Source organism: Pempheris klunzingeri, chromosome 5, assembly GCF_042242105.1.
Source record: "Pempheris klunzingeri isolate RE-2024b chromosome 5, fPemKlu1.hap1, whole genome shotgun sequence".
NCBI classification, from domain to species: Eukaryota; Metazoa; Chordata; class Actinopteri; order Acropomatiformes; family Pempheridae; genus Pempheris; species Pempheris klunzingeri.
Window position 1 is genome coordinate 27,757,843 of NC_092016.1, and position 23,292 is coordinate 27,781,134.

Here is a 23,292-nt window from a genome sequence, read left to right on the forward strand (position 1 = left end):
GCTGTGCCGTGCCGAGTGTTTTATTTTCTCTACCATAGCGGTTAAATTAAACCATATAATATTTATTATAGACTGTACAAAACAATACCAACGGGAGAAGACAGTTCCTAACGCAGCAGTGCCGTCTTTAAAGAGCTCCGGGTCGGCCAGGTGAATGAAAATGTGTGGTTGTTGGCAGCTAGCAGAATGTAGCTCCGCTTTTAGCTTAGCTTCAGGAACGACTGCATTGTTAATTGAAAGACTGGCGAGTAAGGTACATTGTCCGCTCATTGCTAGCGCCGCACTGTCCGATCGTTATTTCTTTAACTTAACCGGTTTATTAGATGACATTCGCCCGGAAAGATTTGCTGCTCAGTGAAGGCAGTATGCTCGTTAGTTAGCCAGCTTTCTCCCCATTTCCAAGTTATGGGCCTAGCGTTAGTTGCCAACTAGCGCGACCCAGCTCTTAGAAGTGATACCAGTAATGCTACGCTTTAGGTGAACTTGTGTAGTATTTACAGACTTTGACATGTTGTCTCATCAGGTACAGACCCGCACCTGATAACTTACACCACAGAACCCTTCCGAGATATTTGAACATGAGCTTATTAGCTCCTACCGTTGACAAATAGTTGGTAGCTAGCTTGCTACGGCTTTTTTTGGCTGTTGAATTAGCAGCGCCGGAAGCTAACTTTAATTATTCAAAAGTAAAGAAGTTCTAGTCTTCTCCGTTTATGTAGTCAGATTGTTAGAAAACGTGTCAGATTTTTTTTGGCAAAGTCCAAGACAACCAAAAACAAAAGTTAGCCGTCTTACATTTTGTGTGTTGTCTAGTCCAATGTGTGTCGTACTGTACTATGTAGTCTTGTATGCTCCTCTTTTCTCCTTTTTTAAATTAAAGATATGTGTAATATTAAGTTGAGTATTTGAGAACAGTCATGAATATGGAGCACCTTTACTGAAAATTGTTTGTCTGTTAATTTCCTCTGTATTTTTTTCTCATGCTTGGTCTCAGTTTGAAACTTCTAAAATGGGTTTTTATCAAAATATTTTCTTTGGGTGAGTTAGTTATATTTTGGCTTTAGACTAGAGACAACGTTATTGCTTGGTTAATGTTCTGAAATCTTATTCAACCTGGTATGTAACCTGGCTGATATGTTGAGTTGTGTTGTTGTTGAATTAGCATATGACTATTTTACTGTTTCTGACTGCTGTTTTTCTGTTTTCACCAGAATATTCTCTAATGGATACTCCTGAAAGCCCCACCCAGTCCCCTCAGTCCCCTGAGGAGGAGGAGAGGGCCTTTTCTGACAGTGAACTGCTGGATTCTCCTGTTGATGAGGAGGACAGGATCATCTCAGACAGTGAGATAGTCCATGAAGAGGAGAATGGAGAGCTAGTTGAGGAGGATGAAGATGAAGATGCTGTGGAAAGCAGGGGAAGAGGTTCAGAATTAGAGGATGATAGGGAAGAGGAGGATGAGGTGGTCCCTGATTTTGTCTCTGATCCAGAGGATGAGGAGCTTGTAGGAGGGATGGAAGGGATGGTACAGGAGGATGGGGCCATTATGCTGATGGAGGGGGATGAAGATGGTCAGCAGGACCAGTTGGACCAGGAGGAGGAGGATAAGGAAGGAGAGGAGCAAGAAAATAGAGTCATTGACACTCCACAGTCTCCAGACTCAGATCCAGAACAGGGCAAGAGCTTCATTGCTGAAGAGGATGGAGAAGATGGGGAAGAAGTACATGGTGGCTACCGACAGCACACGTCAGCAGAGCCTTTGACAGTTGAGGCTGATGATGATGAAGAGGAAGAAGGCAAAAGCAAGGCTGAGGAAGATGAAAGGATGAGAGCGGAGGAAGAGAAGAGGAGGAGAGCTGTCGCGGTGAGGGAGATGAGGGATGACTCGGTGTCTGTTTCCCGGGAGCTGGATGAGCATGAACTGGATTATGATGAGGAGGTCCCTGAAGAGCCCAGCATCCCTGCACATGAGGAAGAGGAGGATGAGGAAGACACAAAAGCAGAGGGAGAGGAAGAGGAGGAGGAGAGTGAGGAAAAGAGCAGCAAGAGGAAGGAAAAGAGACCAATCCTCCCCCCATCTCCTAAAGACAATGAATTCAAGAGGGCAGAGGACTCCAAAGGGCCTGAGAGGGTGCGCAGAGATTCCTTCAGAGACAAGAAGAAGGATGAGGATGACGGAGAGATTGATGAAGGAGAGATTGATGTAAGTGATTATAGTTTGGCTGGTAATAAAATGTTAATCAGTGTGAGGTCACATGATTGGCTGGGCGCAGGTGAATGGGGGAGAAAATGCCTTGCATAATTGGATGTTTGGAAGCCTGGAACAGCTTCTTATTGTGTTTTTATTGTATTTGTTAAATCAAAACTTCGTAAGACAGAAGTTGTTGAATGTATAGACTGTATTTATTACTGGATAATCGAGAAGATCCAAGTCCATCCAATGGATCAGTGTCTGGACAGATTTGACCTTAGGGTCAAGGGTTGTTGTCAGCTGATGTAGCTGGAGTTGATCAAATGCTGATCCTTTCTTTACTGACTTTTACTGAGTGTGTGAATGTGAAAAATTCTTTATGTGCACTGGACATCTGAAATCTGGTTGGCAGTATATTGTTCCAATTTGCAAAGGTTTGACTAAATCTCTCTTTTGCATTAGCTAAGAGCTCTGCAAAATGTTCAGGTAGCAGCTTCTCATTCTCGGCCTGCACTGATGGTCACTTTTACTGGTTGAGATGACAAACATTGTCAGCAACAGGTCTCATCAGCAGTTGCTAATTAAGGTTAATTTGGTAAGTAACATGCTGACAGGCTGAAATTAAACATTGATGTGTTGATGAGTTGTGCACTATCTGCAAGCGGAGTCTCCACTGCCAGGGAAGAAGCTCCACTCTCTAACACCACTGTGCAAGTGTGAGTTGATTGAGTGTTTCTATAGTTCCCACAACCCCAACGGAATCATTTGTCTTCTGTTTAAGTGATAATGTCGTGTTAATTTCGGTTTTATAGTTTCCTAGTTGAACTTTCATTACTATTATATCAATAATTTAACCACATAAACGTAGTAGTTTTGACCGTGCACATTTGATATTTGGATTAAGTAGGTTGTGTAAATTCAGTTTTCTGGTTCTGGTCCATGCATCGTGTCCATGACATGGTAGTATCATCTGCACATTTGTCAGCTACATGTTTATGCTGTAAACCTCCAGTTCCACCACAACTCAAAGGTCCTCTATTGAACTAAGATCTGGTGACTGTGGAGGCCATTGAAATGTGCTGAACTCGGCTTAAGATGATGTGTCTTCTATGAAACGACACGTTATCCTGCGGGAAATAGCTATTAGAATCAATAATGGGATGCACATGGTCAGCAATACGCAGCTAGCCTGTGGCATTCAAACAATGTTTATTAAGGGGCCTAATATTTGCCATGGAAATATTCCCCACAGCACCACCACCATCCTGAACCATTAACACAAGGTTGGATGGCCCCATGGATATTGTTCAAACTGAATTCTGACCATAGTCTGTATGTCACAGCAAAAATTAAGAGCAGGCAACATTTGTCCAATCTCCTACTGTCCAGTTTTGTAGAGCCTGTGTAGACTGTAGCTTTATTTACTTTACTGTCAGTCCTGTTCTTAGCTGACAGGAGTGAAACCAGGGGTGGTCACCTGCTACTGTTGCCCATCCACTTCAAGGTTCGACGTGTTGAGCATTCTTCTGTATAGCACTGTTGTATCATGCTGTTATTTTAGGTGAGCTGGAACCAGAAGTGTGACCACTCATTTGTTAATTTCAGTTCATGCTTTTCAAAATGATGCAGTCATTTGGAGAGGAGTGTGAATTCATTTTTAAAAGAAACAGTGTTTCACCTTTCGCTCTGCTGCACATAGATTTAGATTTGATTTAAAATAGCTTGTTCTAAAACTGTTATGTAGGCTGACCTAATGTAAAGAAAAATGATTCAAGGTAATGTAGAAAGTGCTTGATTTTATTTTCCATTCCATTCTTACTGCAACTTTCAGACTAGTTGGGAAGTTCAGGGGAGACTTTGTTTTTGTAGCCTCCTTCACTTAACCTGGGAAGCAAGACGCAAGTATTTCCTGGGATCCTGGTTAGCTGCAGCGTTGCTCAGCCATCTAGGTGCAGCTGTCTGCAGATGATAACAAAAAAACTTAGGTGAAGCAGAGTTAGTATGTTAGTAGTATGAGTTAGAGTGCAGACTTTTCTGTTTGATGTGTGCTGAAACTGAAGCATTTGGTAGTGACAGTCCATAGCTGTGGGGTATTATCCTGTCTTACACTTAATGTAATGAAAACATGTTGATACAATTCAGCATTTTGCAGGAAAATATATCAAAATTGTGAATCAAATCCATTTGAAAACAATTGAGATTTTATTGTTTTTTGCCATATTGCAAAGTGCTGAAGTAACTACCAGACCTAGCTTGGAATTGTCCTAGGTTTGTGAAAAACATTTATAAAACTCGGCGGCTGCTCGCTGCTGTAGAGTGGGTCGTCCATTAATCGGAAGGTCGGTGGCTCAATCCTTGGCTCCTATGAATCCAAAGGCCACTGTTTGATCCCCAGCTCCTATGGGTCAGCATGTCAAAGTGTCCTTGGACAAGACACTGAACCCCAACTTGCTCCTGAAGCAGCTTCAGTGTGTGAATGTGTGTGAAAGAACAGTCTCCTCCAACTTCAATTCCTCCTGAATGAATGATGTGTGAATGGGTGAATGAGGATGTGATGTAAAAGCGCTTTGCATAGTCGAAATGACTAGAAAGGAGCTCTCCAAATACAGACCTTTTACCATTTGATAGATTAAAGCTTGCAGTCTGTCTGTGAGCTGTAGGTTTCCTGATTCCCCACCCTCGCTACAGTGTCAGTCAAAGGTTTTGACCTTCTCACTCAATGGGTTTTCTTTATATTCATTATTTTCAACATTGTACAAAAAAGTGTTAAACAAACCAGAATATGTTTTATATTTATAGAATCCACCTTTTGCTTTGATGCCAGCTTTGCACACTTGGCATTCTGTCAGTCAGCTTCATGCAGCGGATAAGTTCATTAGAGTTACCAGCCTCAGAAACCACAAATTTACAGAACATCAGATTAGTGCCCACATAAATGCATCTCTTGCTGCAAAGAAGTCATGTCAGAGGAGGAGGAAGAGAATTGTATGGGGCCAAAAAACACAAGGAGTGGACATTAGACCAGTGGAAATCTGTACTTTGGTCTGAGTCCAATTTTGAGATTTATGGTTCCACCCCCCATGTCTTTGTGAGAGGCAGAAAAGGTGAGGGGACGGTTTCTACATGTGTGGTTCCCACCATGAAGCATAGAGGAGGAGGTGTGATGGTGTGTGGGGGGGCTTTTGCTGGTGACACTGTTGGTGACTTATTCCAAACTTAAGGCCCACTGAACCAGCATGGCTACCACAGCATTCTGCAGTGACACACCATCCCATCTGTTCGTGCTTAGTGGGACCATCACTTGTTTTCCAACAGGACAATGAGCCCAAACACACCTCCAGGCTGTTTAAGGGCTATATGACCAAGAAGGAGGGTGATGGAGCGCTGCATAAGATGACCTGAACTTCACAATCACTCGACCTAAACCCAACTGAGATGGTTTGGGATGAGTTGGACCCCAGAGTGAAGGAAAAGCAGCCAACAAGTGCTCGGCACCTCTGGGAGCTCATTCAAGACTGTTGGAAAATCATCCAGGTGACGAGCTCATGAAGACGACTGGAAGAACGTCAAGAGCGTGTAAAGCTGTCATCAAAGCAAAAGGAGGCGACTTTGAGGAATCTAAAATATAAAACATGTTCTAGTTTATTTAACACTTTCTTGATCACTACATAATTCCATATTCATTCCTTCATAGTTTGGATTTCTTCAATATTTATATACAATGTAGAAAATAAAAATAAACAAAAACCATTGAATGACAAGGTGTGTCCAAACTTTCGACTGCATTCCTTCATCCTGGTGGAGGTAGATTAGTCAGCTGCTGCCCAATCAGTTCCTCAGCCGCCCAGAGGCAGGATGCTGTTTATGGAAGATGGAATAAATGTGGACTGAAGGACAGACCGCTTACATGCCACTCGTGTCTTGTTTTCTATGTGGTTTAAGGCAGACTTTGGTTTTAAATCTAGCAAAGAGCATCTTAGTCATTGAATGCTGAAACTACTTGCTTCTGCTGACCAGGAAAGGTTCATTCATTCAGCGGGCTATCAGTAAACATATTTTTTTGGATGTACAGATGACGGTTATATGCTAATTCATTCAGTGAAGAAGCTCACAAAGAAGAACACAGAGCAGAAGAAGAAAATGTTTTGTTTGTTGACAATGCAATGTAGCGGTGGAATACTCCTCCACCCTGTAAGGACACGGAGCAGAATAAGTTTGAATGCTCTAGAGACTGTATATGGTATACAAGCAGACAATCAGATAATTATTCCACCACTACGCTAAGAAGAAAACGTGTATTTTGACACTTCTTTTACCCTCTGTTCTTGTGGTCGCTCACATCAGTCATTCCCTTCAGTCCTCCACTAGTAGCAACTTGCAGTACTGTGGCATAATTAAAACATTTAAAAAAATGGATTCAAAAAAAAATTCTCTTCATGAAAGTAACACCAACAATTGTCTGACCAATGTGAATTTAGTTGGGAAAGAGTGTATCAACCAACTGTCCGCAACACGCCTGTCTTACAGGTTAGATATGAGTGTTTGGAATGAGCTGTACAAAGGTTATCCTGTTTGTTTTTCATATGCGGTTCTGTTTTGCCACAGTTCGTACTCAAAGTTGTGATGATTCAGCAGAGTTATTCAATGAAAATCACTGGATATGATCTAGGGTCATATCCAAGGTTGGTTAGAGTGGGTCGAGTTCAAGGGCTGTCACTAATATCATTTTGGCCTCCACAGCTTCAGTAGTAGTCAGCCAGACATCTCTCTGTTCTCAGCTGTGATGGACGGTATAGCACCAATAATATTTGGTAGAATAGTAATGGCTTTTGACAGTTTTCTTATGGATACAGTATAAACCAGTGTAATAACAGGCTCAGAATCCTAGACACTGAATGACAAACCAATGTGAAACAAGCAAAGAAGTGATCAACCTTGTAAAGAATTCACTTATGGTATTCAAGTACAGGGTTTTCTCTCTATTTTTTTTTTTTTTTTTGAGGCGAAGGTGGCAAAGGTTGGAGAACAATTTCACATGTTTTTGTGCTTTCAAATCTTAAGTTGCCATTGTACTTCCGTAACACCCCCATGATATGGTAGACCCTCTTGTATGTCTATGCAGGGTCATATGCTGTCGATGGTTCCTGATTTGAAGATTAGGGTTAATTGTTTTTTACGTCTAGATGATGCCAAATGCCTGCCCTAGAATATTGTGTCAACTTTATAATATGAAATACAAACGAGATGCTCTCCAAATGCCTTATTTTTAGCATGATTAGTAGGTAGGATTCAATTCTCTAATGTGTCTAATCTTTCTATGTGTGGGCAGGATGATGACCTGGAGGAGGGGGAGGTAAAAGATCCATCAGACAGGAAGATCAGACCACGTCCCATCTGCAGGTTCTTTATCAAAGGTGAGTTGTGAAGAGCAGATCCAAACCTAGAATATATTGTGGCTAATATTCTAGCTCTTATGACGTATCGGTATTCGTAGGTAACGCCACATTGGCAGAGACATGTTTCAGGTGACTTAGAAACAGTGTACATGGCGCCTGTGTGGCTCACTTGGTGCAGCACGTGCTGTTGAGTCCTTGCCGCAGCGGCTGGGGTTAGAATCTAAAATAAAATATCCTGTTTTATTTATGATATAGTGGATATTAATGTAGATCAGAAGTGTGTGTTCACACATATCATGAAAAATGACATTTTTTAACTGTTTGAAACACGTTGGGCTCAGGGGATCTCTGATGGGATGTTTGAGTTTCCTTATTTTCTGAGATTTGTCATGATATATTCCAAAGGAGGATGTTGCCATGGGGCTGTTGTGTCATTTTATTTGTGGTGATAGCCTTGACTAGGATAAAGGTAAAGATATCATGCTTTGACTTGTTTTGATGCACTAACAGCAACACAAATAATGTTGTCGATAGGTCATCTGTCTGGTCACTGACTAAATTTGTTCAATAATTATTGTCATTGAACTATATAGCTCTAGAATCGAAAATAGAAATAAAATTCTAATGTTGAATTATAGAGGTTTGACAAATGGACGTTAGATTGTAATAATATCTGTCTTGTTATCAATGTGAAGAGCATATGTGGAATGTTACCTTATTATGTGCTTTTACTATGTGACATGTTCTACAGCAGGGGGAGACATTGTATTTCTGTTCACTGCTGGTGTTTTATCAGTTGTGCAGTTTGTTTGCACCTTAGTGTGTCACCTAATTTGCAAATGGATTTTTACCAAGATATATACAATAATGCATATTTGTCATTTAGAATATCTCCTATTGTTGCATCCGTAATAGAAAACATCGATTGGACTTTTGCTATTTATTTGAAAAGTACAGTTGTACTTCTCATTTTATGATGTAATACAAGAAAGTACCACTGTTGACAAAAAAAAGAATCTTCTGCTACTCTGCTTGTGTTACCGACTGCCTGTGTATGATATTAAACCATACTGTTACATTTTTTCTCTCTAGGAAACTGTACTTGGGGTATGAACTGCAGGTTCATCCACCCCGGAGTCAACGACAAAGGTAACTATTCTCTCATCAGTAAGCCAGACCTCTTCCCACCTAATGGAGCACCTCCTGGAGGACCACACCCGCTCATACCCAATAATCCCTGGGTAGGTTTCTCTCCCACTACTAATGATTTGAAGACGCTATCATTTTCGTACCTTTGTGAAACAGTAAAAAATGTGTATAGTATCTGCATGCTTTTGAAGTAACTGTGTACAGACTGCTGTGACATTGTTACAATACATAAATACTTTTAAGTAACAGAAATTTAAAAAATGGAACCGAGTACAAATGCTTGGGAACTGGATCTTCATCATCTGCAACTCTGCTGACAGTATCACTGGGCCTCTGCATCTCTGTGTGTGCCTGGTTACAAATATAGAGAAACTAATGAACTAATTTGTCACTGTTTCAGGCTGGACCTGCAGTGGAAGAGCTCCCTCCACCCCCTCCTCCAGTGGAGCCTCCTGTGGAGAGCGCCTGGGAGAGAGGTCTGAGGCATGCCAAAGAGGTAAACACTTCCTTTGCTTCACCTGTTTGACCCGATGACAATCCAGATCAAATGGAAGAGTGATTTCTGCTCTATTACCTTTTCCTTTCACCAGAAAATTTTATCCTGATATATTCTTAAAGCCTGTCTTGCAAACTAAATTGGTTTCAATCTCTATCTTGTCACAAAAGATTCTCGGATGTTCACTAAAATAATTCTGTTCTTTCGCCCAACCTCATTGACATAAATCGGGTGGACAAAATAATAGAACCACCCATGTATTTACACACACACTGAAATAATACTGAATTAATGGAAAATGAATATTGTTAATGAACAACACACATTAAAAGTAGCATTGCGTGCAACACAGACACCTTACTTCTTTTCTGTTCTTGGATCTGGTGTGGTGTCCCATAGGTGCTAAAGAAGGCCACCATCCGTAAGGAGCAGGAGCCAGACTTTGAGGAGAAGCGTTTCAATGTAACTATCGGAGAGGACGAGAGAGACTTTGACAAAGAGAATGATTTCTTCAGAGAACGCAGCTACCGCATCATCAGAGAGTATGACCAGTCCCACTGAACACATTTTGCCAGTTTTACCCCTGCCTCCCCTGTTCTCCTCTTATTATTACTGCATGGGTCACTTTATTTCTCTTTTCTGTCTGTCTCTCTCACACTACTGATTCAGATGTTTCTTCTCAGAAAAAAACGTATCACTGCACCCACTGCAAAGATGGCATCTTTTCTACCAGCAGACCATACATGAGACGAACACCACTATACCTTTGTTATTGTGTTGTTATATTTGATTAGCCCCCCATGTTACTAGGACCAGTTTATCTGCAATTACTGATATTCTGAGATAAAATGTGCACATGATTATTTATAATGCTCATGCCCTGCATTCTTCCCGCAGCAAAAAACATATAAGTTTGTCTATTAAGTATAGACAGTCTTGATAGATAGTGATTTGTTGGATTTGTTGATACTAATCTATTTTTCTTTTTTAGTGAAATGGACTTCAGAGATCCTATATATGGGTAAGTGTAGACTAACTTACACAGCATTAATGAGATGCTCAATTTCAGTCAGGTTTTTGTTCCTTATCAGAACCTGAATCTTTACTAGACCATAGTGTAGACAGAGATAAAAGTATTACCCATCTGAGTGATATCATTCCTAAAACAGTGTTTTATAATGTCCCTTTTTAAAGTGTTCCAACCCTTATATGATAATAGCAAAACAATAGCCCCTTTTCCACCGCAGGAACTTTTTTCATTTACCCGGGATTTTGAAAAACCTTGGCGCGTTTCCACCGAAATTACCCGGGGAAAAACTTTCCGTCAATCCCAAACTTTCCCTGAAAAAAGTTCCTAGAAGGGAGGTAGAACAATTCAGATTACCCAGAATTCTTGAGGTGTGCTGAAGAACGCTGATTGGTGGAACACACAGCGTTCTGCACTTCCGTGTTTAAGCCAGTGTGGCTGCAAACTTGTTTATTTAATTTCTACAAGCTTCACTTTGTTTGTATTTTGATCAGTGTTTCCCAACCATTATATTAGGGGGGCACCCTGCCCCCCAACGGCACCATGGTCTACATGGTGGCGGTTTACAATTCCCCTCTGCTCTCTGTATCACGCTACAAGAAGTGGACAGACGGCGAGGTCCAGGCAATTTTGAGCTTATTTGTCGAGGAAGAAATTCAGTCTCGATTCGAGTCAGCGACCGAGTCTACGGAAGAGTAGCTGACAAGCTGGTGGAGCTAAATGTAGGGCACACGCCGAAACAAATTTGTGAAAAGTTGAAGAAACTTAAGCAACATTAGAAGTGTGACGATCACTGATAATTAATTTGCATTCACTGGCTTCAAATTTGAACAACGGAAAGCATATCTACACGGTTCTGTATGATTCTGTGACATGTTAGGTCTTACAACACTTTGTAAAAACACCATAACAAGGATATTAACAATAATAACAATTTATTTTGCCCAAAGTGCTTATTAAACATCTTCACATTTGTAAAACGGGAATACAATTTCTACAATGTTTTTATTTCTGCAGTGACCCATATGCTGATCCATACTATGATTATGAAATGGAGGCCCTGTGGCGAGGTGGCCAGTATGAAAACTTCAGAGTGCAGTATACAGAAGCCCCTCTTCCTTACCACTACAGTGTGAGTATCATCCACAGTCTGCTCAGTTAATGCTGTCCAAGGTTTCCATCACCAAAATGAGCCCTTCGACAAAAATAAAGTAAAAGTCTAAGAATAAAGTCCAAGCAGAGGACAACCCTTGAACAGTGTAGTGATTAGCGGAAAGACACAGTGTCATTCCAACACAGTGGTAGGTCTTTCATTCTATGTTGCTGAAAGAGCATATGAAAGCATACAGTACCAGTCAAAAGTTTGGACACACCTTCTCACTCAGTGGTTTTTCTTTTATTTTTCCTAAATTGTAGATGAATATTGAAGGCATCAAAATTATAAGATAAGATAAACCAATACCACAATTCACTTGTCACAGCAACTCAATAGTATGATAAAGAGTGACATAGATGACATGAATGTACTTTAAACATAAATATTACTATATACAACCTCCATATATACAGATATAGGATAAATAAACTGCAAATGATTCATATGAATAACTGAGATAAACAAATTGCACATGATGAATATGAATAACTAAATTGTCACATTGTGGATTATGTGAAGTAAAGTAATTATAGTAACAAAGGTGACAAATGGTGATGATAACCAGTAGTGCTATGTTATGTAGAGTGTTATTGGGGTTGGGGTGAAGGACCTGCGATAGCGTTCCTTCTTGCACTGTGGGTGTAGCAGTCTGTGGCTGATGGAGCTGTTTAAGGCCCCCGTAGTCTCATGCAGGAGGTGAGAGGTGTTGTTCATGATTGATGTCCGCTTGGCCAACAGCCAACATCCGCCTCTCACCCACATCCTCTACAGAGTCCAGAGGGCAGCCCACGACAGAGCAAGCCCTCTTAACCACTTTATTGAGTCTGTTCCTGTCCCTCTTTGTGCATCCTCCATTCCAAACAGACCACTGCATAGAAAATGGTAGATGCCACCACTGTGTCATAAACTATTCAAAGGACCTCAGTCTCAGCAGATGACGACAACTTTGGCCCTTCGTGTACAGGACATGCTTGTTGTCTTAACAGGCCAGTTTATTGTTGAGACAATGTCCAATTTCTGGATGTTCACCGGTGCAGGGGCTTCTTCCCATGGAAGTCTTCTAGTTTTACTGCTGTTGATGTCAAGGTGGTTCTGCCCACACCAGTCAACAGAGTCCTTGATAACCCCCCAATATTCCTCTTTGTTCCCTTCTGATATGCATCCGATGATGGCTGTATCATCAAAGAACTTCTGAAGTTCTGAAGCTAATTAGGAGAATACCAAGAGTGCGCAAAGCTGTCATCAAAGCAAAAGGTGGCTACTTTTTCTCATCGTCCCCACTCGGGGGGTGGTGGGTTGTCTTCCTCAAGCTCGAGTCCTCTACCAGAGGCCTCGGAGTTTGAGGGTGTTGCACAGTATTTTGGCTGTGGGGTTGCGCTCTTCTGGACAGAGACCTCACATGTTTTACCTGGAAACTGCTGGAGTAGTGGGTCACAGCCCTCAGTGCTCTGATCACCTGTGGCACCACTGTTGCCTTTACTCCGCACATCTTTTCTAGCTCCTCTTTCAGCTCGTGGTATTTTTCAAGCTTCTCGTGTTCCTTCTTCCTGATGTTGCTGTCGCTCAGGATTGCTACACCTATCACCACTGTCTTCTTCTGTTGCTTTCTGTCGTTTGTCAATCAACACGATGTCTGGTTCGTCAGCCATTACCAGTTTCCCAGTCTTTTCACAGAATCTTGGTACAAACATTCTCAACCACTTTGGAAGGTGTCTTGTATTGAAAATGTGGGACTTCCAGCACATACTCTGCACAGATGTTCCTGCACACCATGCCAGCCAATTGGGTATTTCCCAAGGTATTTGTGGCTGCCCTGAATATTTGGAATATTGCCTTCTGGTAGTTTGACGCCCTCAGTTCTGATTATCTTTCCTGTCTTTGATACTATCTGATACCTCCAACTGCAAAACCGTATCCCTTTGTCTTTTTCCTCTGTGCATAGAGCTCCATTGATGTCAAAGACCTCACTGAGACAAGTCATTGTAATGGCTGACATTCCCTAACTCACAACTGTTGTTTATTTTGAGCTGCCAGAAATAATCAGTGGAGCACCAAATGTGTGTTAATTAATTGCTGAGAATAGTCCCCACAAAATTTTCACTTTACCCCTGTTGAAGGTACGTTTACTAAAAGCTACAGTCCTGCATATCTATTTTTTAGAAGATATCTGAGCCTTTTCTTTCAAAATGAAACAATATATTTGAGTTATCGGAGTCAGTAAGAATTAAAGTAATGCTACAACAGGGTACGTAGGTCAAAGTAGTTCTAACACATTTTTGATTTTAGAGATTTATTTATCATAACAAAAATGAAGAACAATGTCAGTTGGTTTTGTGCCATCATAGCAAATTCGTCAGTAAATAGCAAGTTTATTGCTAGAAAACTCAACACATACATGGTCAACAGGAACGTGAACATGACCGTGACCCTCGGGAGCGGCACCGGGACAGAGAGAGAGAGCGGGATCACCGTGAAAGGGAGCGCCGGCAGAGAGAGAGGGAAAGGGAGAGAGAGCGGGAACGTGAAAAGGAGAGGATGCGGCGGAAAGAAGAGTGGGAGAGGGACCGGATGAAGCGAGACGATAAGGAGAGGCCAAGGATGCGTCCTCCTCGAGACACCAGGGAGAAAAAAGACGAGGAAAAACTGAAACCACGCTCTCCCCTTAGCCTGCCACCCAAGTAAGTGAAATTTGAGGTCGCTTTAGAATATGATTGTTTTATTTGCCGAATTTTTTGTCACATCTTGCCAATACTTATATCAATGTTTGGGCGTTTAAAATTCTGACAACTGTATATCAGCTGAAGATGTATAAGAATTGTGACCAAAAAAATCCATAACATTTTACAGTTGAAAAATCTACCTGGCAGTACTAAATCACCAAAATAGGAAGTGGTTAACAAATGGACTCTAAATGGTCAAATCAGCACCGAACTTCACGTTTGATATGAGTTTAGCCCTGAAAACGTCTACATTTCAATATTCAATTATTAGCATAGTGCCACCTACAGGCAACAGGAAATTACACATTTTATGCTATGGTGTCGCCGATTTAGGTTGACCATATCCACCTCAGAAATCGTCAGAAAAGCCTCAAGACTTTGATTATTCTTCACAGTGGAAATTGTGAATTTTTGTCGAAGGCGTCGGTGTGGCGAATTTCAACTGTTGTAACTTGACTACATGGTCAGATCAAATTTCACATGTTTGATGGCAGTCCAGATCTGAAGAAATCTACCGGCCAAGTTTGAAATTTTTACGCATTTTTGGCCATTTACAGGGGTCGTAAAGGAACAAACTAGTCAGAGGGGTTTAATCAGACCTTAATGATGAGAAGTTGTTGAAGTCCTTTACAAAACACAAACGGCATGGCCGTGGCAAGGCATCGACTTTTCATGTTTCGTACATTGTCCCATCTCCCCAAATTTCAGATTTCAGATTCTCTGTAGCACCCTTTTAGTTTTTAAACACCTGCTCTGTATTGTAAAAACAAACCGTGGGTTTAGGTTCAAGAAACCTTCAGCTCCAGTTTGTATAATTGACTGCACCCCCTCCCACCAGACAAGGTTATGCTTATCCTGAAGGCACTTCAGGCTGATTCATTAAACCTACAAAGGTCTGCAAACACTGGATTACATTACTTTCTTTTTTACTCAGTGGGCCTTCTTCCCTCAAAGGAAACACCCTGGTGTGATTACATATTAAGAGCTAATGCCTAGCTCCACCCTTCACCAGACAGCCACTGACATAGAGATACGACTTTGAAGCATTCATTCAAAGTTTTGTAATACAGGACAGTTTTATTCACTGTGGGAATATCCGCTGATGATGTTCATTTCCTTCAACAAATATTTGGAGACCGACTTTAAGATAAACACTTGAATCTTGCTATCTTTTTTTTTTTTCTTAATAAACATAAACCGATCTACTGGGGAAATACCTACATGTTGATTGTAAATGTCGAAACTGGATTACTGAAATACGATTCACTGTAAATTAGCTCCTGTATGTGTCTGTAATGTGTCACGTCAGGAGGTTATTACTGTTAATCCTTTGCACTAGGGTTGAGTGATATGGGGATTCATAACTAAAGATTATAGGAGGTGAAACTGTCAATTAATTGATAGAAAATTATTCAGCAAATTTGTCACATTTTTAAGCAAAAATGCCAAAAAAAAATACTAGTTCTAGCTTTTCAAATGTGAATAGTTGGTGTTTTGTGTTGTGCTGTGTTAAAGAAAAAAAGAAGGGCATAAAAAACATTTAGGAAATTGAAAAAATAATTGTTTGTTCACAAAAAAGCACTTTAGCCTCTGTTTCTGGAAGGGGTTTCGTTCTGTATTGTCTGACCTTAAGCTAACCTCTGTATGCTGTAAAGTTTGTCTTAAGTCATTGATGTATGCAGAAGAGGTACGTGGCTCTGTGAGTTACATGAGACAGGGACAGTCCTAAAAATGTAGGTTACATTAGCAGAATCATTTTATGATTTTATTTTTATCTTTAATTTACTCTTATCACCTGCTAGATTTACATTTATTATTGTTATATTATTCCACTATCATGAAAACTATTCCCATGGTTTGATGCGTTAAGAAAAATGCAAAAAATGTTGATAATTTATCAAGAGAAGAGGAATGAGCACTGGAAAATGAGTTAGAAAAAGGATTCTTGTATTTTATTAAGTTCTTGGCTGTACCGCAGCAGAGTCAGCCCATAAATGTGACAGTCTGTCCCTGGCTGAACACAGTTATTTTATTGGTCATTGGAGTGTTTGAGGTTCCCTATTGGCCGTTATCGTATTGTATTTGTGATAACAGGACAATGGAGATGGGATTGAACATGTTGGTGCCCTACTTTTTTTTCCCTTTGGATTACCCTCAAAGTGAAGAATTTTCAGGATTTGGATGCATTTAGTAATATTAATAAGTATATGAATAAAACTATATAAACTAAACTCAGTCTTAATCACCAGTGTCTGCATGAAGTTAAAGAGTGCTGGCAACTGTGAACGTGTAACTGACAGAGCAACTGAGGGCGAGTTGTCCAAAATCATTGATACTTACTTGAAAGAGGCTAATCTGAACTGGAAGGACTGTGTGGGGACCTGGACAGATGGGGCTCAGGCAATGGCTGGGAAACGAGGGGGCTGCAAGCGCGATGCCCCTGACATGCAGTGGACGCACTGCATGAGAGAGGCGCATGCCTGTAAACAGTTGAGTGCCGAACTGAACAATGTAATGACAGACGTCATTGCCACAGTAAACTACATTACAACAAGACCCATGAAAGCCTGGATTTTTTGCCGTACTGTGTGAGGAAATGGGATCCGATCACACAGCTGTTTTGTTCCACAGCGAGTCCCAGTGGCTGTCACATGGTACACACACACACACACACACACACACACACACACACACACACACACACACACACACACACACACACACACACAGAGGGGGTCGCTGCAAAAAAAAGTTTGGGAACCACAGGCTTAACCATTTAATGTGATATGCTACCTCAGTACATTTCAAAAAGGTTTCTTTGAATTGTTTGGAGTGGGGTTATATGAGTTACTTATCCATAGTCAGTGTATTACCTACAACAGATGGCAGTCAGCATGCCATTAGTTTGGAGAAGCTGGCAGGATTAGCCAAAATTTCTCAGTTCTAAACCAATGGATGACATTTACCACAGTTTCTCTACTGTTTGTACTCCATCTGCCCAGTCTGTTTGAATCCTGGAAGGTCTCCCTGCAATCTTAACTGCCGTAGGAGTAGATATGATTACCTGGAATGGTCCAAGCCAGCGTTCCTCCCTCCACATACGTCTCTGAATATTCTTAACAAAAATCCAGTCCCCAGGTTTTAGTTGTGGTTTTGGCTGGTCCTCTTTTCCTGGAGATACAACATGGAGACGGAGAGTTTGAATGTTTTCTTTTGTTTGCAAAGTTTGGAGCATGGAATACAGAATTAACTTTGGAACACACCCCTCCTGTCGACACGTAACATATAAGAATATTTCCTTACATGTAGATCAAAAGCCCATGGAGTGTTAGAGCGAAAAACCTGTCTGGCAGAACAATCAATCTTTCTGGATAGGAAAATTCTCTTACGGTCCCGCTGCCCCGGCGACCGCACTATGGCACTCCCAGAGGGTCACAATAATGTCAAAAATTAACTGCACACAAACAGTACACAATGAGAATAATAGCTGTTGTCTACTCTGGAAACTTTGAGTGTGGGAACATCTACAGAATGCAGGATAGTTTTGGAATAATTAAGAGGGGTGGGATTGTTATTTAGACAGGAGCGCGTAGCTCCAGAGTCGCAAAGAAACTCTACGTCATTGCCTGCTACAGTCAAAGTGATCAGAGTTTGACTGCAGCATGCATTGAATACCTCCAGTGGTGGTTCAGGGTCATGTCTTTGTCGTCTGTGAGTCATTGCTTCCTCCAACAGTCTAGTCTGTTCATCCAGGGTCGCCTGATCTGTTGGGGAAATGTCACTAACGGCTAGTCATGTTGACTTATATTGATTTGGATAGAAAACTTTTAGGACGGTACTGCGTCCACGGAAAGGTAGAGGACCATAGATCATATTTCCATGTCTCTGCTCTTGCCTTTTAAGGGGACAGTCTCTAGCAAAATGTCCAGGCTGACCACAGTCATAACACACCTCTTCCTGTCTTACATTCTGTTGACCATAATTGTCACCTGCCTGATCCCATCTACGTAGTCCTCCACTACCTCTTCCTCGGCCTCTGCCTCTACCTCTGTCTCCCTGGCTGTGATAAGGCCCTCTCTGTTCAGGACCACGGTAAAAGAGTTCTTCAGAGCCCAGGAAAACCTGAATAGGCTGCTGTTTTGTCTTTTTTTCCTTTGCCTTTTGTTGTTGACCATGAACACGGATTGCATGACGCAAATGATTGCAGAAAACATCCTCTTCACACGTGGGGAGTTCAATGCATGTGGTTTCAATGGTTTGTCTCACTTGTGGGTGTACTGTATTCATGATAGCATTTTTGTAGAGCTGCAGTCTGGCAGGGTTACCTGCAGCCAGACCACTGTTGTGTGCGAAAGATTGATTAAATCTGTGTTCGTCTGATTTCATTTTAAAGTCAGTGATCGCACCCCAATCTTGTTTGGGTGTGAATGTCTGTCTACAGCGGGTGAGGAAGTCAGCCCACTGTTGTCTGAACTCATTAGTTTCTCGTGCTAGGGGGTCGTCATTAGGGTCTCTATCAGTCAGTGGTCCCTGCACTCGGTGAAGCTGTCCACCGAATGCACGGCGACAGATCCTAAGAATTTCAGTGGGAGTCAGAGTCATTGAGGCACGTAGTCCCTCCATTTCCCCGATCCATCCCTCAACATCTTTTCTGCTGTTGTTGTGCATCTGTTCTCTTTTTAACATCCATAGAAGCAGTGGAAGCCCACATCATGGCACACTGAACTTCAGGATGAGCACCACCTTTCTTCTTATGCTTATCTTTCAATTTAATGAGAAGCGCATCGCATTTAGGTTTATCCAATGTTCCATCGAATGGAGTGTTAGGATCTTTTATCCATGGTTTATAATATTTACAGGCTTGCGCACCGTATTCACTTTCCATACGGTTACGGTCATGATCCTGTTTCAATTTTAGTATATGTGTTACATGTGTTCCAATTTGGATTTTTTTTTTTTTTTTTACTCTGGTTTCTTATTCTTTCCCGTTTGAGTTCCCCATTACAACTGTCCCATGTTGAGTTCACTGGCACGAGAGAAGAGGAGGTTATTGATCTGGCCTTCTACACCGCAGACACGGTGCAAGATCAATTTTACGGATTGAAACCAACCCCAGGCAACAGCCGTCAGCCCTCTTCTCACCAGTATAGAAGTCAACACAAGATAAAACAACAAACTGTAATTCCGATACCACCTATTGTGGCTTCAAACCTCAAGGAATTACCACATTTACTCTCACATTTACTCACAAATGTATGTATGTGTGCAGGCCTTTGTTGTATTCTTAGAACACAAATCTCAAATTAGGAGGTTATTCCCCTGTCCAACTTGAGAGGTTGGAGTACCTGTTAGGAATCAACACAATTATTAGGAGGCTATTCCCCTGTCCAACTTGAGAGGTTGGAGTCCCTGTTAGGAATCAACACAATTATTAGGAGGTTATTCCCCTGTCCAACTTGAGAGGTTGGAGTACCTGTTAGGAATCAACACAATTCACCCGGTAAATTCTCCTAAAATTCTCCTAATCAGCGTATTCCTGTCCCGGCGTCACTGCGTCTGCCGGACTCACAAACTATTTTATGGGACTCAAACCCTTCTAGGAATTTCAACCTATCTTGCGTAACTGCAGTATCAAATCTTCCATGTGCTGTGTCTTTATGTGTCTCTGTACTCACCATCGAAGTGGATGTGCGTCACCGGGCACCCTCAGAGAGCCCTGTCAGCCATCGTGGTCCCAGAAAAGGATGACCAATACAGACCGTAGTCTGACCGTGCACAGATTTTGTCCTCTCAGGCTTCCAGGGCTTCCTCAGGCGTCCAGATATTGCACATCCGGCTCGAAGGACCAATTATGTCAGGAAATTATTTCTATAAGACAAGAACTGTATTTTCGCTGTTAGCTCGTACCGCAAAATTTCCCAACACACAAGATAAACTCTCAGAGACAGAGATCTCAGTTCAAAGTTTTACTTGCAACAAGCAAGGAGTACAGGCAAAGATCTACATCTGCACTGAGCAGTCTCAGTGTCTTTCAAGCATATATGTAACATGTATAAGCAAAGTTCCTCCTCTCAGCAGTCCTCCGCCGCACCCCGCTCCCTCTCCTCCTTGCAGGGGCGGTTGGTGAGAAATGCAGGTGCACTGACTTCTCACTGTTCAAGGCCTTCTCAAACTCTTCTTTATCTCAAGAATCCAAGCACAGTCTGATACATCATACACCAACACACATCTCTTTGGTCTGTATAAAGGTCACAGCAACTATCACACAGTCCTGCATCAGGCTAAAACTTAATGATAATAAAGCATAAATGTATTAACATAAAAATGTATTAACATAAGCGTGCCTGCACATTTTCTATTTCCTAACACCAAGGTTCAGGGAATATTGATTTGAAGGTGTGAGGAAAATGTCTACAGTAGTTTTTCGAGTCATACTCGTGTTACATGTTGCAAGCTCAAATTCTGATACTTTTTCCAGTTCATATCATAGTTCATTCCAATCATAGAATTACTTGTTCCAGGTCTAAAGATGTTAAAAACTTCAATTCAATTCAAGGGTTTATTAGATGTTGATCATGTATTTTAATCTTCTCAGCAGGCCGATGGAGCCTCCATCAAAGAAGGATGTTGTTCCAGTCATGAGGCGACCAGATGAGTGGAAGGACCCATGGCGTCGGTCCAAATCCCCTCGTAGACGCCCTGGGCTGGGGTCACCACCACGAGGTCGCCGACGACATCGACCTTCAGGCTCCTCTGTCTCTCTGTCCAACTCCTCTAGGTAGGAGCCTCCTTCAAATCAGCAAATCCACTGTAATCAGTGGGGAGAGAATTTTTCATTCTTTGATCCCCGGCTGCTCTAAGTCAGCATGTTGAACCCCTTAGCTTCAGTGTGTGGAAGAATAGTCTCCTCCAACTTAAATTCCTCCTGTATGAATGATGTGTGAATGGTTGAATGAGGATGTGATGGAAAAGCGCGTGTCCAGTTTTCCACTGGGCACTTGAACAGCTCTTTTCTCAGCTTCCATCTCTGAAGTGACTTATGCATATATGACGTATTTTGTTTTTATTGAAATATAAACAAAATACGTCAAGCTGATCGCAGCCAGAAGAAGCTGTCTAATAATCTTGTGCTGTGTGTGTGTTTATGTGTTGCAGATCTTCGTCTCGCTCTTCATCCTACACAGGCTCCGGGTCGTCTCGCTCACGCAGCCGCTCTTCCTCGTTCAGCTCCTACTCCAGCCACTCTTCCCAGCGCAGCTCCTTCAGTGGAAGCCGTTCAAGGTACACAAGAGTGTGAGTTGTGTGTGTACGTGTATCCCTTTGTGTGTCTCACTCGAGCTAGCGGTTTGATTAAATGGTATAAGTACTTTCTTGGCATTAGATCATAAAAAAAATTCAGTATAATTTACATTTCTGAAGCATCAATTCCAGCAGTATGACAATATAATCATGTCATACTCAGGAGCTGTGTTTTGACGTTTGGCAAATAAACCTATTGTTGTTGCTGCGAGTTTGATGAGAAGATCAATACTGCTGTCAGCCTAAATTTTAACCATAGCCTGTTAGCAGTTAGCTCAGCAGAAAGAGGGAAATAGCTAACATGTAAAGGTATCAGGAATCTCATTGTTTAATCTATACAAAAAGAGAACTGTAAAAAAACAACAATGTGCTGGATTTTTGTCTTCACTGTGAAGTAAGCGGGTAACCATGTGAGACTCCAAGACGTTGCTGCTCCTGGCAAGTAATCGATAACAGAATCATTTTCACAAATTAAATAATTAGTCAATGGTATTAGTCAAGTAGATGGTAAATGGATTCCATAAAACTCCCAGATTCCTCACAGTGGAGATGGAGGCCAGAGTAATGCTGTCCAGAGTAGCTATATTGTTAGAAAATGTGTCTCTAAGGTGTTATGGCACGCTTGGAGTTTAGTAAACTGATTTGATTCATCTGGCTTTATTGATAAGTATAATTGAGTATCATCTGCATAACAGTGGAAATTAATGGAGTGCTTCCTGATATGTCAGAGTACTAGACTACCTCTGATCAGAACTTTTGTAGTTTGGGCAAAACCAAAGCGCCTTACACATAAAGGAGATACTGATGGATAAATTCAGTGTAGGTTTGTAGATTTAATTTAGATTTAAAAATTAGCTGCTTTCCCAGTAAAATACCAATTCCAATAAAACAGTGCATAGGTTACATATATGTGGTTATAGGAGAATGCTTGAAATGTTTCTGAAGGAGCAAATTGTTTTTATTTGACACCCAAGTTTTAGAGGACTTTTATTAGAGAGAAATAGTAACACACAGGCATATCTTACTCACTAGCCACTAGAGTTGGGCCAGTGGATGATGCCAACTAATAGTATGCCTACCTAGACACATTGATACTCCAGCTACACTATGTATTATGTAAACATTAGGATGTGCAAGTAATGTTCACATCAGCTCACAGGAAAGAAAAACAACATCAACCACAGATGTATGTGTGTAAATGCTACTCGGGAGTTTGCCCAGCAATGCTCCAACCTGCTGATTAAATTAATAGATAAGCAAGTATTATTATTACGGCCCTCATAGGATCATTTTCGGCCACTGCAGGCACTGAAAAAGCTCTAAATACCCACTGTACACTACCTGCTCAGCAGACAGCGGCAGAAAGACATGTTTAGCAAGTAGCTGCTTTACACTGATCATTTTAGCAGCAAAAAATATTTTTCGTGCAATAATGGGACTATAACTTGCATTTCATTGAGCTACCCTGTGTTGTTGAAAGTCAAATAAATGAATCTTGTCCCTAAAGGATGTCTCATGAGTTGACAGTGACTAAAATCAAAGCTAAAAGAAAGTACATCGATCAGGTGTCCTGAAACATGACCCCAAATGAATGATAATGTTGCTCTGTAACTGCCTTAAGTGTAAATCAGCCTGTAACTGTTGGACATTTAGATAAGCAATTGTTTGCTAACAAGTTCAGCATATTAACAGCAGTTATTTTTATTAACTGCTGGTATGTCAGTGTTCTGCTGTCCCCAGATGGCCAACAAAAAAAAAAGTTATTGCAGGTTTAAGACTTAGCAACATCTCCAATGATGTTAAGGAATTCAGAGTGTTATTTTTGAGTTCTGTATTCCTCCACTCATTGAAATACAAG

At 41.3% G+C, this 23,292-nt stretch overlaps 1 protein-coding gene across 4 annotated transcripts in view; it reads left to right on the forward strand.

Annotated features, from left to right (window-relative positions):
* zc3h18 (zinc finger CCCH-type containing 18) overlaps nucleotides 1–23,292 on the forward strand; it is a 38,268-nt gene continuing 14,976 nt past the window's right edge. For all 4 annotated transcript variants that reach the window (XM_070830807.1, XM_070830809.1, XM_070830808.1 and 1 more), the window contains exons 1-11: nucleotides 1–150; nucleotides 1,212–2,203; nucleotides 7,521–7,605; nucleotides 8,680–8,828; nucleotides 9,137–9,232; nucleotides 9,632–9,774; nucleotides 10,224–10,253; nucleotides 11,277–11,391; nucleotides 13,822–14,093; nucleotides 20,731–20,913; nucleotides 21,291–21,416. In XM_070830807.1, the coding sequence (XP_070686908.1) occupies nucleotides 1,223–2,203; nucleotides 7,521–7,605; nucleotides 8,680–8,828; nucleotides 9,137–9,232; nucleotides 9,632–9,774; nucleotides 10,224–10,253; nucleotides 11,277–11,391; nucleotides 13,822–14,093; nucleotides 20,731–20,913; nucleotides 21,291–21,416 (2,180 nt within the window). In that variant the 5' untranslated portion in view covers nucleotides 1–150; nucleotides 1,212–1,222. The remainder of the gene's footprint in view (nucleotides 151–1,211; nucleotides 2,204–7,520; nucleotides 7,606–8,679; nucleotides 8,829–9,136; nucleotides 9,233–9,631; nucleotides 9,775–10,223; nucleotides 10,254–11,276; nucleotides 11,392–13,821; nucleotides 14,094–20,730; nucleotides 20,914–21,290; nucleotides 21,417–23,292) is intronic.